The 16,306-nt window shown below is 40.2% G+C and overlaps 1 protein-coding gene and 1 long non-coding RNA gene across 6 annotated transcripts in view; both read left to right on the top strand.

The window, feature by feature from the left end:
- Window positions 1–16,306, top strand: part of FNIP1 (folliculin interacting protein 1) — a 65,802-nt gene that overhangs the window by 17,439 nt on the left and 32,057 nt on the right. For 4 of the 5 annotated variants that reach the window (XM_053461936.1, XM_053461935.1, XM_053461939.1 and 1 more), the window contains exon 2: window positions 10,700–10,826. In XM_053461936.1, coding sequence (XP_053317911.1) covers window positions 10,700–10,826 — 127 coding nt within the window. Of the gene's footprint in view, window positions 1–6,974; window positions 7,039–10,699; window positions 10,827–16,306 lie in introns of those variants that run through there. The other variant, XM_053461937.1, reaches the window with a different exon arrangement.
- On the top strand, window positions 3,432–4,122 carry LOC128490185 (uncharacterized). The gene is made up of 2 exons (XR_008353931.1): window positions 3,432–3,620; window positions 3,922–4,122. It is a non-coding gene; the product is annotated as an uncharacterized LOC128490185 (long non-coding RNA).

Genomic DNA, 16,306 nt, shown 5'->3' with positions numbered 1-16,306 from the left:
AAAAAAAAAACAAGAAAACTTTAAATTAAAAGCGACAAGTTCATTTATGTCTTGCGCACTCCAGGTTTGTACTAGAAACACATGCAGCCCCTCATTTGATGCGCCAAGGGGTGTAGTTTTTGCAAATGTGTACTTTTTGTGCCCAAATTTTACTTCTTACATAAGCAGTAATGCCACATCAAGGCTTCAACCCTAATTACTGACCATTCACACGCCTTTCATATCTCCATTCACTCGCAGAAGCACACACCATACTTTCCATACATTCACTTGCAGAAGCACACACCATTCTTTCCCCTTACAATCCCAAAGAAATTATGGTAAAGGGAGAAAAAAAAATCACTTTTACAGCAAAAAATAAGTTTCAGGGATGATATGGTTACTCACGTACCGCACGGGCTAAATGGCTGATTTTAATAATATTTGCAGTTAATTTACAGTTTATCAAGATTTCAAAAGTTGCCTCCCTCTACCATTGGCTAAATTTAACCCCATGATCAAAGGGATCATGGGGTTAAAAGTTAGTATCGGCCATTTTTAAAAAGGGAATGTGACTTTTCATAGCTATATGATCACTATGGTAACATTGGCTACCACAGTGATCATTTAGCTAGAATACTTACTTTTTTTAAAGTTAAACTAGTTTATGTTTAGGTAATTTTAATTTGGGGGTGTTTAGGCAATTTTGATCTTTATTTATCTGCCTTTAGAAACCCCCAAATCATTTTTTTTTACTTTTTTTAATATTGTTGTTTTTTAACTTAATATCTTTTATTCCTTCTTTCACAAGCCGTATACCGTTGTAAAGGTAAGGCGATTACCTTTCCAACGGTATATGTGGTACAGGCATCTAAGCAGCATGCCCCCATACCTCTTTAGCTGACAATTGTCAGTTTTCAATAAAGTTGCGCGGTGACGTCATCGCATCATTACGCGCGATGTCACCTGCCCGATCGGGTGGTCCCGGTGATGCCCTTCAATGTGAGGGGCAGATCGCCGGGGTAGGTGGTGATGGAGGTCCACAGACCCCCATCAAGGTAGGGTAGTGCTAGTGACAGCATGGTGCCGTCGTTAGCACCTGACTGGGACTGCTAGCGACGGCACCATGCCGTCGTTAGCAGTCAAGCGGTTAAAGCAGGTGGAATCTAAAGTAAGGTTTTTGTCTTTAGTTTAACTCCTTTTACGAGTGTCTCTGAAACTCTGTGTCGTGGGTACAGGCTAGTTCAGGGGCGTCCAACATGCGGCCCACGGGCCAAATGCGGCCCACGTGACCTCGAGGTGCGGCCCGCGTAAGATCGGCAGCCAAGATCACAAGCCCTGCTGCTTACTTGTGGGAGGGTCTATTCACTGCTCCAGTTCTGCTTCCTCTGTGGGGAGAACGAGGGAGGCCGCGCCCCCTGCTGAAGGCTGTGAGCGGCATCAAGAGCTGTAGTGAAGGTAAGGTGGTGGGGGAGGTGGTTTGAATGAGTACGCCTGTGAGGGAATGAATCTGTGAATGAATGAATTTGTGTGTGTGTGATAGCATGGATGTGTAAGTGCTGGAACCTAGGCATGATGTGACTGTGATTGCTGTTGGCAATCACACACCTATCATGCCAAGTCAGCCAGTACATGCTGAAACCTGGCTAGCTGCCCCCTTGTGTATTGATGCTACCAGCAGTATGGGGTCTGCACTTACAGCCATCCTGTACCAGCATGTACTGGCTGACTTGGCATGATAAGAGTGTGATTGCTAACAGCTACCAGCAATCTAACAGCAATCACAGTCCCATCATGCCTAGGTTCCAGCATTTACTGGTTGTCTGGGTATAAAAAGAGTGTGTTTGCTGTTAGCAATCACACTCCTATCATGCCAAGTCAGCCAGTATATGCTGAAACCTGGCTAGCTGCCCCCCTTGTGTATTGATGCTGCCAGCAGTATGGGGTCTGCACTTACAGCCACCCTGTACCAGCATGTACTGGCTGACTTGGGATGATAGGAGTGTGATTGCTAACAGCAATCTGCTAGCAGCAATCACAGTTTCATCATGCCTAGGTTCCAGCATTTACTGGTTGCCTGGGCATAAAAAGAGTGTGTTTGCTGTTAGCAATCACGCTCCTATCATGCCAAGTCAGCCAGTATATGCTGAAACCTGGCTAGCTGCCCCCTTGTGTATTGATGCTGCCAGCAGTATGGGGTCTGCACTTACAGCCACCCTGTACCAGCATGTACTGGCTGACTTGGGATGATAGGAGTGTGATTGCTAACAGCAATCTGCTAGCAGCAATCACAGTTTCATCATGCCTAGGTTCCAGCATTTACTGGTTGCCTGGGTATAAAAAGAGTGTGTTTGCTGTTAGCAATCACACTCCTATCATGTCAAGTCATATTGTTGATTTTTTTAATCCAATTGTGGTGTGTTACTTTTAATAAAAGTGTGGTTAACCCTAAAATTGGACAAAAAATACAATGCCCAGCCAACCAGTACATGCTGGAATCTGGGTATGCCTGAGATTGCTGTTAACAATCATAATATATAATTTTTTTTGTACAATTTTGGTGTGTGACTTATTTTTATTAAAAGTGTGTGTGTGTGTGTGTGGGGGGGTAATAGTTTTGGCTAAGTGAACCCTGAATTTTCAGTTTTGGTCCAGACTTTTTAATTTCGGTGTATCCCTAAAATAAATAAACTATTTCATTTTAACTTATCCAGAATCCTGAATTTGTAGTCACAAAACTTTCTAGGCCCAGAAATCAGTGAGAGGAAAAGTAAAGGTTTTTTGTCATTTACTTTATTTTAATCTGCATATCTTATTAAAGGCCATATTTTCTCACAGTGAAAAATGAGTGCGGCCCTCGCACGTATACAATTCTGATGAAGTGGCCCACTGCAGAAAAAACTTGGACGCCCCTGGGCTAGTTAGTGGTTTGTGCATGTGATGTTTTCATCACTTGTCAGTTAATTGTCTCATGTTCACTTGCGGCTTTGCTAAAGTTACAACAGCCATCTTAATGCAAAAGGACTTCCTCTTATTTTCCAGAAAGCTGGGATAGTGGTCAGGGCACCTTGTGATCACAGTGCTTATTTTATTTAGCATTCTCAACTAATGAATAGGCGCAGGTTTTCTCAATTTTTCTGTGATGAATGCCTATTGCTGCGACTGCACGGTTTGTGTTTAACCATTTCATGACTGTAGCTTTTTGTTGCCATTTTTAGCGCATCTTCCATGTCTAGTGTACCCAAAGAGCTAGATAATCTACTAATTGAGGAAATAGCTAAAATGACAGCAAAGGGGGAAGTAACTTTAATCTTCCTGATGTGAACGGGAAAACCGAAGTAGCAGGTTGTGCCCGGTTTGCACATATCTCCCTTCTGGGATTATTTTTAAAACAAGTAGTTGAGGAGCAAATTCTTAAGGAGGGCATATTGTAGGACATTTCTGTAGGTGAAAGTTTGGGATCTAGTGATCATCAGTCTGTGTGGTTTAACAGTGACTGAGTCACACTACACAAAAACAAAAGTTTTAGAAAAGCTGACTTTTATAAAATGAGAATATGTGTAGAGGAGTCATTATCAGGCTGGGGCAATTTAAATGGGGTCTAGGAGAAATTGGATTATTTAAAAGTTGAATTATTGAAGGTAGGGCTGCACATAAAAGAAAATATAAACAAGGCTTTTTTCTCATAGTTTAACATAGTTAACATATGAATTAATATTTACTAATAACTAAAACCTAGTTTGAAAAACACTGTGTTTGGGTTCTATGTCAGTAAAATAAGAAAGTGAATAGAGAAATGCCATTGTGATAAAGAGATGAAAGTATAAATTGTAAGTTTTTTTATTACATTATTTTAAATAAAGAAAATTTGCATTTTTTATCCGATTAATCGATTAATGGAAAAAAAATCGGCCAACTAATCGATTATTAAAATAATTGAAGGTAGCAGAAAATTTAATTAGGCTGGTCAGTAAGAGCAAACAATTAAAGAAACCACTGTGGCACTTGGCAGAAGTGGCCAAAATAGTAAACCACAAGAAGTTAGTATTGGTAAATTAGTAAAGTGAGGAAGATGGATAGATGTGTAAGATTAAGCAGAAAGAGGCAAAGCAAGTCATAAGAGCTGCCAAAACACACGCAGAATAGAGAATTACCCGCAGTCGGTAGAAAAAGGGGAGATAAAACATTTTAGATATACAGTATCTCTCAAAAGTACACCCCTCACATTTTTGTGAATATTTTATTATATTTTTTCATGTGAGAACACTGAATAAATTACACTCTGCTACAATGTAAAGTAGTGTGTACAGCCTGTATAACAGTGTAAATTTGCCGTCCCCTCAAAATAACTCCACACACAACCATTAATGTCTAAACCTTGGCAACAAAAGTGAGTACACCCCCTAAGTGGAAATGCCCAAATTGGGCCCTATTAGCCATTTTCCCTCCCCTGTGTCATGGGACTTGTTAGTGTTACAAGGTCTTAGGTGTGAATGGGGAGCGGGTGTGTTAAATTTGGTGTTATTGCTCTCACTCTCTCTCATACTGGTCACTGGAAGTTTAACATGGCACCTCATGGCAAATAACTGTGAGGATCTGAAAAAAAGAATTGTTGTTCTACATAAAGATTGCCAAGACCCTGAAACTGAGCTGCAGCACGGTGGGCAAGACCATACAGCAGATTCACAGGACAAGTTCCACTCAGAACAGGCCTCGCCATGGTCGACCAAAGAAGTTGAGTACACATGCTCAGCGTCATATACAGAGGTTATCTTTGGGAAATAGATGTACGAGTGCTGCCAGCATTGCTGCAGAGGTTGAAGAGGTGGGGTGGGGGGGTCAGCCTGTCAGTGCTCAGACTATATGCCGCACACTGCATCAAATTGGTCGTCCCAGAAGGAAGCGTCTTCTAAGATGATGCACAAGTTTGCAAACCGTTTGCTGAAGATAACAAGACTAAGGACATGGATTACTGGAACCATGTCCTGTGGTCTGATGAGACCAAGATAAACTTATTTGGTTCAGGTGGTGGGAGTGTCTTGGTCTGGCCTGCATGAGTGCTGCTGGCACTGGGGGGCTAGAGTTCATTGAGGGAACAATGAATGCCAACATGTGCTGTGAACATACTGAAGCAGAGCATGATCCCCTCCCTTTGGAGGCTGGCCTGCAGGGCAGTATTCCAACATAACGACCCCAAACACACCTCCAAGATGACCACTGCCTTGCTAAAGAAGCTGAGGGTAAAGGTGATGGACTGGCCAAGCATGTCTCCAGACCTAAACCCTATTGAGCATCTGTGGGGCGTCCTCAAACGGAAGGTGGGTGAGCGCAAGGTCTCCAACATCCACCAGCTCCGTGATGTTGTCATGGAGGAGTGGACGAGGACTCCAGTGGCAACCTGTGAAGCTCTGGTGAACTCCATGCCCAAGAGGGTTAAGGCAGTGCTGGAAAATAATGGTGGCCGCACAAAATATTGACACATTTTACGCCAGATTTGGACATTTCCACTTTTCGTGTTGTGTGTTGTTATATTTGAGGGGACAGCAAATTTACACTATATACAGTGTTATATAGTTTCTACTTAAGCTGCCTAAGGTAAAGATAAATAAGACATATTGAAAGAGCTTGGTGGTGTACTAGCAAAACTGTTAACTGATTTATTTAAGGAATTATAAACGGTAGTAGTCCCAGAAATTTGGAAATTAGCGAATGCTGTGCCCATTTACAAGGAATTAATGGAAACTATGTTAAAGGATAGGGTTGTTGAACATTAAAAGTCTAGATAGGTGATGTTATGTGTATTTTTAGTTTGGAAGAATGTATATTTAGGTACTTAATAACAGCGTAAAATAATAAACTGCCACATTAAACTTCCTTGCATGAGGCCTCCAAAAAACAGGAGCTCTGTATATCTACCTGTAGCTTTCCTTGTTCCTGTAGGACAGCTCAGAGATTTGGGATCTAAATCCCACCACCTTGGCTAATAATCTTATGTCTACCACACATACTGCATATAAGAAATGGAAGCTTGAAGTGATTATGGGTATGTGAATATAATTAGTAAGATTTTAGTGTCTGTGAGACCCCAAGTAATTGTTTATGTATCTAACCCGTTTTAAGCACTAACTGCTATTGCAAAACAACAATTAGTACCATATAAATGATAGAACCTCAGATCATGCAAGTATTTGTGCATACAAGCTGTAGATATGCTCCTGGCCCTCCCTCTAGTATTATGTGAGTTAGTAACTGTCAGCTGACGGCTGCTTGCTCCAATTTATAGCCGAAAATAGAAGAGAAAGCAGCGCTGCCATTGGTTGGCCCTTATGCTGCAGATCCAGGTGGCACGGACAGCTCCATGTCACATGGTGGCTCTGCCTGCTTCACCACATTGTTTCACAGTGGTATTGAACGCAGGCATCCTGCTGCTCCCAAGAATGTCACCCAGGAAGGTGTGGAATTAACAGCCAGGACTGATTTATAGCAAAAGGCATCTTCATTTTGCAGCCTCTCTGCCCCCCTTCACATTGATCAACTTGACACTTTGTGGCCCACGAGATGCATGGTCACAGTTGTCAGGAGAGTATAGTCAGGTGATATGATACTTATTTAAGAAGGGATCAAAACTCTGCTGGTGCACAGCACTGTCATCACAGACTGCGCTTTCCTGATAATTAGCACAGGCTTTAGCTTACTGTTAGATAAATCACCAACCTTTAGAAGGAAAGGGCTGTTTCCAGACTCTCAAGAGTCAGCTTTGGTTAAATGGATCCCTGTACGAAAGTACAGCTTTTGCCCCTGGCACATGATATGCTTAAGGTGGCTATTCTGGTCTGGATTGCATTGAGCACTTTGAAACACAGCCTGGACAGAGTATTGTTCAGATTACAGCTCCTCGTGCATCACCTGACAACCTTGTGGTTTCAGCTGAGCATGGTTTATTGCTATTTTTAACAACTGGCTGCACATTTTGGGTCTCTTTTTTTTTTTTATTATTTAAAAAAAAAAGGTGGTTTCTGGAAAAAGTGGAGCTGCAGATCAAACCAGGATGCAGTCCAGGTACCGTACAATAACTTTCGATTTATTTTTAAATCGCTGAAAGCATATGTAATAAACTTTAATAGGTTAAATTATTATTTAAAACAAGAGGTCGTTTTTCTTTTTGTAATAACTGTATTTTATATTTTAATATTGTCTTATGAAATTGGACTTAGAATTTTTTTTTGCACTTTTAATAAAGTGGTTTCTTCTAATGATTAGTGTTGGCTTTGTTTACCTATATATTGTGCTTGGAACTTGATAAAACTTACCATCACTTTCCTGCTTAACCGAGTTGTCATACAGCTGCTTTATGTTTTATATTTTCCTGAATACAGTTAAAAAGGAAGCTTCTCTATAATTGGGCAAAATGAATAGTTTGCTATTTAGGGTTACTGTAATGTATTTTTTTAAAAAAATATTTAAGAAATTGGAATCTGATCCCAAAAACACAAGAATTATTTTCTTATATAATTACAGGAAACTCTCAAAAAAAATTACTTGCAAAAGCATTAAAATTGATTTCCCTACTTAAAAAAGACCTATGGTCCTCCGGCATTAAAAAAATGGGAGAATGATTTAGGAAGACTAATAATGGAAGAGGAATGGAATAAAGCACTGAATTTAACTTATAAAGATATCCACTGTTTAAACCTGAACGAGTTGCAATACAAAGTAATGAACCGCTGGTACCTTGTGCCAACAATATTAATGAAAATTTCTTCTAAGAATATATCTAATTGTTGGAGATGTGGTTGCACTAAAGGTGATTTTTTACATATATGGTGGAATTGCCTTCCACTAAAGAAAGTATGGATGAAAGTCTCATCCAAACTTATAGATTTATTTGGCACCCATTGGAATCTGACTCCAGACAGAGCTTTATTGCACCTAAACCTTCCTAAAGTGTCTACTCAAGAAAGGAAATTTTTATTACACCTGCTGACTGCTATTAAAATAACAATAGCTAGAAATTGGAGATCGTCAGAACCAATTCTTTGGGAAAAAATTAAAACCCAGCTTTTATATCAATGCCATATGGAGAAACTGATCCTTTCCCAAGAAAGAAGAACTTATGTATACCAAAAACATTGGGAAAAATGGATCAAAATTCTCCAAGAGGGAAAATTAGATTGATAATATGTTCAGTCCTTGGTATTTTATAGTTTTTAGAAATATTTTGTAATACTATATTAATTGCTACATAATTGTCTTAATATATGTAATGATATTTATTCTAATTATTCTAGTATTATATCTTAATTATTTAGATACATAAGTACCGGATCCAATATATGTCTTGTTTTGTATATGTAAAGTCCTTTTTTTGTCTTTTTCTTTTATATGGTAATATACGTGCCAATTAATGTAATATTGTTTAAAGTTTTTTGTTGTGTGTTTTAAAAAACAATAATAAAAAATATAAATTAAAAAAAAAAAAGAAAGTACAGCAGGCATTCTGGGTGATGTATTCACTATAGGTTTCATGACTATATTTACTCGAAAAAAAATGTCCTAGCCAGATATGCCGTATACCCCCTGATATGCCATAGTGCACTCATAGATTTACAGACTCATTCACAGACACAATTCTTTTATAAATGAATACAGGGTTAATCTTCACTGCCCCCAGGATTTAGATTCCCCTCAGTTTGCTCCCCTTTCCCTCTAACTGCACCTTAAGTAAACCTTATTAAATTAATTAAATTAACCTCAGTCCTCAGCATTAAATTAATCCTGAAGACCCCATCAACCACAACTGCTTCTAAATTGACCCTAAACACCCCATTAACCTTAACTGCCCCTAAATTAACCCTAAACACCCCATTAACTATAACTGCCCCTAAATTAGCCCCCACCTCCCCTAACTTTCAGCAGCCCAAATATTAATTTTATACTCAGATGAGTTCCTGAGCCATCTGGACGCTATAGGAAATGGGCGGGGCCAAACAGCAATTTGGCCCCACCCCTTTCTTGCTCTCTGTCCCCCTTGCAGCCAATCGTCAGTGACTGCAGGGAGGGACTGGTAAGTAGGAACTGCTCTGAGTCACACTGAAACGGATTATAAAACGAGAGGTATTTTTCAGAGCATTTGTGCTTGTTTTATAATCAATAAAAATCGATTCAACTAAACGATAATGAAATTGCAACAATTTTCATTATCGATTTTATCAATTAGTTGTTGCAGCCCTAGTAACATCAGTCTTTTTAATGGTCATGTAAATGACCCATGTGCATAGTGGCTTGCTTCTTTGTCATAAGCCATGTGACAGACACACCTAGCTTACTCCTGACCCTAGGTAACTGTAACACTACATGTTTGCAGGGACATATCAGTAAAACTGTGAACAGTCAGTCAGTAGGATCCCTTAATGCCATTTGATAACTAGTAAATAAATCTACTTTTGGGTAGATATTTTACTTTTGTATTTTTCTTTTCTAAGAACCTTATATAACAGGTGTATGTTACCTGTGTTTTGTTTTCTCTTTTTTAATATTTTACATATTTTCAGTAGGTTTGCAAAGGTGACAGCTAGTTGCAATTCTAAACCTAGCCACTAGGGGTTACTGTGTTTCAGCACACACTTTTTAGGCCTGGCCCGAAGCTGCTTCAGAAAATAAGTTTGTGATGTTTGCAAGGAGAGCCCCTTTGGTAATAGTGAATACTAAAGCAGTGTTTATAACACACACACACGTACACACGTTTATAACACACACACACACACACACACACACACACTGTAAATACCACATTGTATTGCTGAAGTTCCAGAGATAAGCCAGCTCTGTTTTTCATTTTGATACATTGGTTATAGATGTGACTGCTGGTGTCAGTATTCAGGCTATTTTAAGCAAGGTTTGTACTGTCACGAAAACTGTACTTATCTAGCTTTCGATAATGTATACTCCAGATGAGCAGTAAGTCCTTCACTTTTCCCAATGGCTGTTTGCCACATTAGGTAAACTCAACACAATGTGCAGTACCATATGAGAAAAAAAGTAATCCTCTTCAAAATATCTTCCAACATGGCCACTTATGAGACACAAATTGTGGTTTAGCACATTCTTGCCACCCAGTGATTGCAAAAACATTGCCTTTAGTGGGTTTTTTCCACCCCGTGGCCACCACACATAGTTTTGGCTTTATTTTATACTTTATTTCCTATGTCTATATGTGGAACAATTGTTTAGATACATAGTGTTGTGTAAATTGATTTTACCAGGCTAAGGCAAAGGGGTATTCTGTGAAGTTTTTATATGGTAGGTGAGCAGGGGAACCATGGCCGGGGGGACATATTTGAAATATACACATCACACTTTTATATAGTAGCCCATTTTCTGTGTTAGTGCACAACTTTATATAAAGACCTGTACTTAATATATACTATTGACAGAAATGTCACATGGGTTCTTCTGCGGCTGTAAATTTATGTTTTGTATATTTAAATGGGAGCAGATCATCTATAAAGTACAAAATGCCTAAGTATGCATAGTGCAAGTCATTCCTATCGGGTCATAGTCGGCAACAGTGTATACCTTAATTAAGTTTCCTTTAAAGTATGAAATAAGAAACTTATATTTAACTCTTGGATCAGCGCTATCATGTTTTGAAAATTAATTTGGATTCATCTTGTGTAAAGATTGCCATGCCAGATAAGCAGTCCTGTCTTTATTTCCACAGTTGGCCTTCCCATGAATTTGATACAAGCCAAATCCGCCTGATTGTTTATCAGGACTGTGAAAAACGAGGACGAAATGTCTTGTTTGACTCCAGTTCCAAACGCAAGACAGATGATCTTTCGGTGTCGGTAAGTTGTGAGTGATTTAGTTGATCTCAAAATGTTCACTAGTTTAAGTAAAAATATATTATAACTACTTCACTAGCAGGAAGTACAAATTGGAGATCTGCTCTACCAAAAAGTGATTTTTTTTCTTTAGCGGTAACAATTGTGAATGATCATTACCTAGCGAAGAAAGTATCTTCATAAATTCTAAATAAGGCTACTCAGAGTCCCTTGGTGGGGTGCACCCCATTCACCCGCCTAGGTGCAGCTCTGGTTGGAGATACGGTTATGGCTGCAGTTCTCATACCTTTTACTTTCCTCATGTACATTTATTTACAGATTAAATTAAGTAATATTTATTAAAACCCCACCTATTGTGTATCATGGGAGCAACCATTTTAGGCTCCTGTTCTCTGCATCATCATGATAATCCCTATTGTTATGTTGCTGATTCTTGTTGGTTATTGGTTCGGGCAGTTGAGGTAAACTAGAAGTGACCCAACGTTTTTAATCAAGTTTAATTTTTAGGGTAGTGTTGTAGAAAAATACAAAGTGTGTCTTGCTATTTTTTTTATTTTTGTTTCTTTACAAATATGGTCATTTTCGCAGCTGTGCATGTTTTTTTTGTTTTTTTTTCTTTTTTTTTTCTTTTTGTTTATAAAAGCATAAAACTAATGGGACTTTGGCACATAATGCTTTGCCTCTCAGTCACATGCTACTTGTTTCTTGCCAGTACTCTGCATTTTAGGGTGATTTGTTACTTGAAAGTCGCTGACATGTGGTATCCAGAATATGCTGACAGCAGTTCTGCTGGGGTTCAAGTATTTACACTAAAGATCATGTGCATGGTGTAGGAGGAGCAGTTAAGTGGTTTATGCACTGACCTCGTAAGTGGCAGATCACACCTTGTGACCTTGTCAAGACATATGATCTCCTTCTCCCTGACTAGACTAAATCTGTTTTTAAAAACTTATTTATAACCCAGACTTAACTTCCAGATATTCACAGTTCCTGGTAGCCAGATCCATGCTGGCCATTTTTAATTACACACAGAAACACACACATGCAAAATGGGCAAGTTTCACATAAATTAAATATGAAATTAGTTGGCACATGTAAAGACATCTGAAATAGGTGGCTTGCTCACTCCACAGGCATTGCAAGAGTGGTTGAAAAAGTGTTTTCATTATTTGTAATGATTTTCTTTTCTTTTGGAATTATCTCCTAACAGTTATCTAGTGAAAATGATTTCCATGTGAAAAAACATGGTTTGATGTATAAAAAAAACCTATATTCTCAGTGTTTTCACAACAGTTCTGCAGACATGATTCAAGAGCGCTCATTTGTGCTCTTTGACTTAGTGCCTGTCACTCTGCCTATTCTTAGGTCAATTTTAGGAGCCAGGTAAAAAAATTCTTGGAGTTCTTAGACAGTGGGGATAGAGATCTCAATTGACATCAATATGAAATAGTATGGACATTTTAACATCAGCAGTAGAGTTTTTGGATCCTTTGCTGCCTAGTTCCAGGGATTTGTCCGACCCGTCCCTTGATTTTTTTTTCATTGGCTGTTTACTATGACCTTACCCTTAAATGAAAGCTCCTATGCTGCATTAATATATTCCGTGTAACTGTGCTTATTCTTTTTTAAAGATATAGCATAAACAATAGGTATGTGTTTAATATATATATAATCTCTTTAAAATGTTGGTTGGTTTTGAGTTTTTTCAAGATCATCCATGTTTGTTGTCTGATGTAGGGCTGCAACTAACGATTATTTTAATAATCGATTAGTTGGCCGATTATTTTTTCGATTAATCGGATAAAAAAATACATTATTTTAAATTGAAGAAAAATTGCAATAAAAAACGTACAATTTACACTTTCATCTATTTATTGCAATGGCCTCTCTCTATTCACCTTCTTATTTTACTGACATAATAATAAAAGCTACAAGAACCCAAACACGGTGTTTCTCAAACTAGGTTTTAATACAAAGTTATTAGTAAATATTAATTCATATGTTAACTATTTTTCATATTTAATAAAATCTGAGAAAAAAGCCTTGTTTAAATTTTTTTTATTTACCAAACTGCCCCCAGTTATGCACATCTGACCCCCAGCTTGCCGCTCTGCCCCCATATATGCCTTATACCTCTTATATGCCAGATTCCACTGTGCTATGCCTTATACTCCTTATATGCCAGTGATATGCAGCTGAGCCCCCTGATATACCTTTTACCCCCTGATATGCCTAATATCGATATGCCTTATACCCCCTATATGCCCTGAAATTCATAATACCCCCCATACACCACTATAACTCACCCATACACCACTCTGGCTCCTCCCCCTCCCATACACCACTCTGGCTCCTCCCCCTCTGATACTCCACTCTGCCTCCTCCCCCTCCCACACACCACTCTGCCTCCTCCCCCTCCCATACATCACTTTGGCTCCTCCCCTCCCATACATCACTTTGCCTCCTCCCCCTCCCATATACCACTCTGCCTCCTCCCCCTCCCATACTCCACTCTGCCTCCTCCCCCCTCCCATACTCCACTCTGCCTCCTGTGAACCTCAGTTGCTGACAAGACACCAGGGAGCCGGGTAGAGAGGCAGAGTGGCGTATGGGAGGGGGAGGAGCCAGAGTGGTGTATGGGAGGGTGGCTCCCATACAACCCTCTGACTCCTCCCCCCTCCCATACATCACTCTGCCTCTCTACCCGGCTCCGTTACTGACAGGCACTTTCACTGCAGCTTCATAGAAGCCTCAGTGTAAGTGAAGGGCAGTAATGGAGGCTGTCTGTGCGATGCAGACCTTCACTGGCTGACACAGAGGATGATTCTCTGTCAGCCGGTGGGGGTCTGCATCGCACAGACAAACTCCGTTACTCACCTTCACTTACACTGAGGCTTCTATGAAGCTGCAGGGAAAGTGCCTGTCAGTAATGGAGCCGGGTAGAGAGGCAGAGTGATGTATGGGAGGGGGGAGGAGGCAGATGGGAGGGGGGAGAGAGACGGAAGTGAGAGACCGGCCGACAGTGAGGGGAATCCAGGTCCCCTGCAGCGTTGCGGGGGATCTGGATTCTAGTGTTATAATCCGATCTCTGTTTGAGGTCGGATTATATAAGGAGAGGAGTTTTTCAGAGCATTTGCTCTGAAAAAAACCTCTTTTTATAATCGATAAAAATCTATTTGATTAATCGATAATGAAAATCGTTGACAACGATTTTCATTATCGATTATTATCGATTTTATCGATTAGTTGTTTCAGCCCTAGTCTGATGTAATTCGTACACGCCATAATTAATACAACCCTTTGCTAAAAAGGGCAACCAAATTAAAAAGTCCCCAAACCGTGCTGTATTTCAAGTTAAAATTGTTGTACTAAAAAAGAAAAAATACATTTTATAGCTTAAATAAAATAATCCTTCTTTAAATGGCTTTTGGGGTTTGCTTTTTTGGCAAAATGATACATTTGTACGTCTCAGAATGTGTACGTCATGTATGTACAGTGGCGTCGGCAGGGGGGGGCCAGAGGGGGCCATGGCCCCCCCAAAATCATGCTGTGCCCCCCGGTGTGCCCCCCCAATTGAAACGCCGGCTTTTTTTTTTATAGACCCGGAGGAGAGAAAGAGAGGCGCCGAGCGGTCGCTGAGGATTAAGTTCTCAGCAACCGTTCGGCGCCTCTCACTCTTCTCCGCGACCGCGAGGCCTCTGCCTTGGTCGCAGTGCCGGCGTTTCAAGCCGGGCGCCGGTATATGTCGTCATATCCGGCGCCCGGCAGTGAAGCCGCGCACACTGCAGAACCAGGGATACAGAGACCTCGCGATCTCACCGCTGGACAAGCCCAAGGTAAGTGAACTTCAAAGGGGGGGGTAGAAAGTTAGGAGGGGGTTAGAGAGTCAGAAGAGGTAGATAGGAAGTGAAAAGGGGTAGATAGGTATAGATTGGGAGGGAGAGGGGATAGATGGGATAGATTGGGAGGGAGAGGGGGTAGATGGGATAGATTGGGAGGGAGAGGGGGTAGATGGGATAGATATGATAGATACGGAGGGAGATGGGGGTAGATGGGATAGATTGGGAGGGAGAGGGGGTAGATGGGATATATTGGGAGGGAGAGGGGGTAGATAGGATAGATTGGGAGGGAGAGGGGGGTAGATAGGATAGATTGGGAGGGAGAGGGGGGTACATAGGATAGATTGGGAGGGAGAGGGGGGTAGATAGGATAGATTGGGAGGGAGAGGGGGGTACATAGGAAAGATTGGGAGGGAGAGTAGGTATATAGGGAGGCAGAGGTGGTAGATAGGGAGGGAGAGGTGGTAGATAGGGAGGGAGAGGGGGTAGATAGGATAGATAGGGAGGGAGAGGGGGTAGATAGGATAGATTGGGAGGGAGAGGGGGTAGATAGGATAGATTAGGAGGAAGAAGTGTTTATGGGACAAACTTGGCGTACGTTCAGCTGTTTGGGGACAAAGTTGACACAATATGTAATTTGGGTGCTGGTCGGGTTTTATGTGGGCAGTGTGGACACCAGGGTTGGCTTTGGGGTGTGTGACCAGTGATCTATGTCTGTAATTTAGGGTGTTTTATCTATACCTTTAATGCAGAGTTTATATGTAATTTCCAATTGATATATACCTGCAAAGCTGGGTTTTGTGTCATTCTGTTCATCTGTATCGGCTATATTTCCATACATTATTTTTACCTGCAAATATAGGATTTGTATGTCTTATTCAGTTGATCAATACCTGGAGTGCTGTTTCCATGTGCTGTTTATTTGATCTATACCTTCAGTGCTGAGTGTACATGTGATTTCCAGTTGATCTATACCTGCAATGCTGGGTTTGTGTGTTCTGTTGGTTTATAACTGCAATGCTATGTTTCCATACATTATTTATGTATACCTGCAAATACAAGTTGTTTTTTTTTATATCTCATTTAGTTGCGTGTGCTGTTTCCATGTGTTGTTTATTTGATCTATACCTGAACTACAGGGTGTAAGTAAAAGAGCGGTATGGTTTAGTGAATGGTTTATGTATATCAGCAGCAGGGTATAATATAAGTATATATCCACAGCAGGGGCTAATATCAACATATATCCCCAGCAGGGGTTAATATTAATATATATCAGAAGCAGGGTGTAATATTTCTATATATCGGCAGCAGGGTCTAATATTTATATATATTGTCAGCAGGGGCTAACTTCAAAGAGATAAGTGCATATTATGTAGTTAGAAATGCACGTCTAACGTGTGTGTGTGTATATATATATATATATATATATATATATATATATATATATATATATATATATATATAGTGTATATGTACCGTTTTATAATTGGCCCCCCTACTTTGGTCCCTGGCCCCCCATGTGCCCCCCCTAAATATGAAAGCTGGAGACGCCACTGTGTATGTATCTGATCTCCCATTCACAGGTCTCTTGTACACATACACACTCAATTATTTATGGTGGTTATATGGTACTCTGGTTCATTC

The sequence above is a fragment of the Spea bombifrons genome, chromosome 4, assembly GCF_027358695.1.
Source record: "Spea bombifrons isolate aSpeBom1 chromosome 4, aSpeBom1.2.pri, whole genome shotgun sequence".
Taxonomy (NCBI): Eukaryota; Metazoa; Chordata; class Amphibia; order Anura; family Pelobatidae; genus Spea; species Spea bombifrons.
The sequence above is the reverse complement of the archived record's forward strand: the minus strand, read 5'-3'. Positions and strand labels throughout refer to the sequence as shown.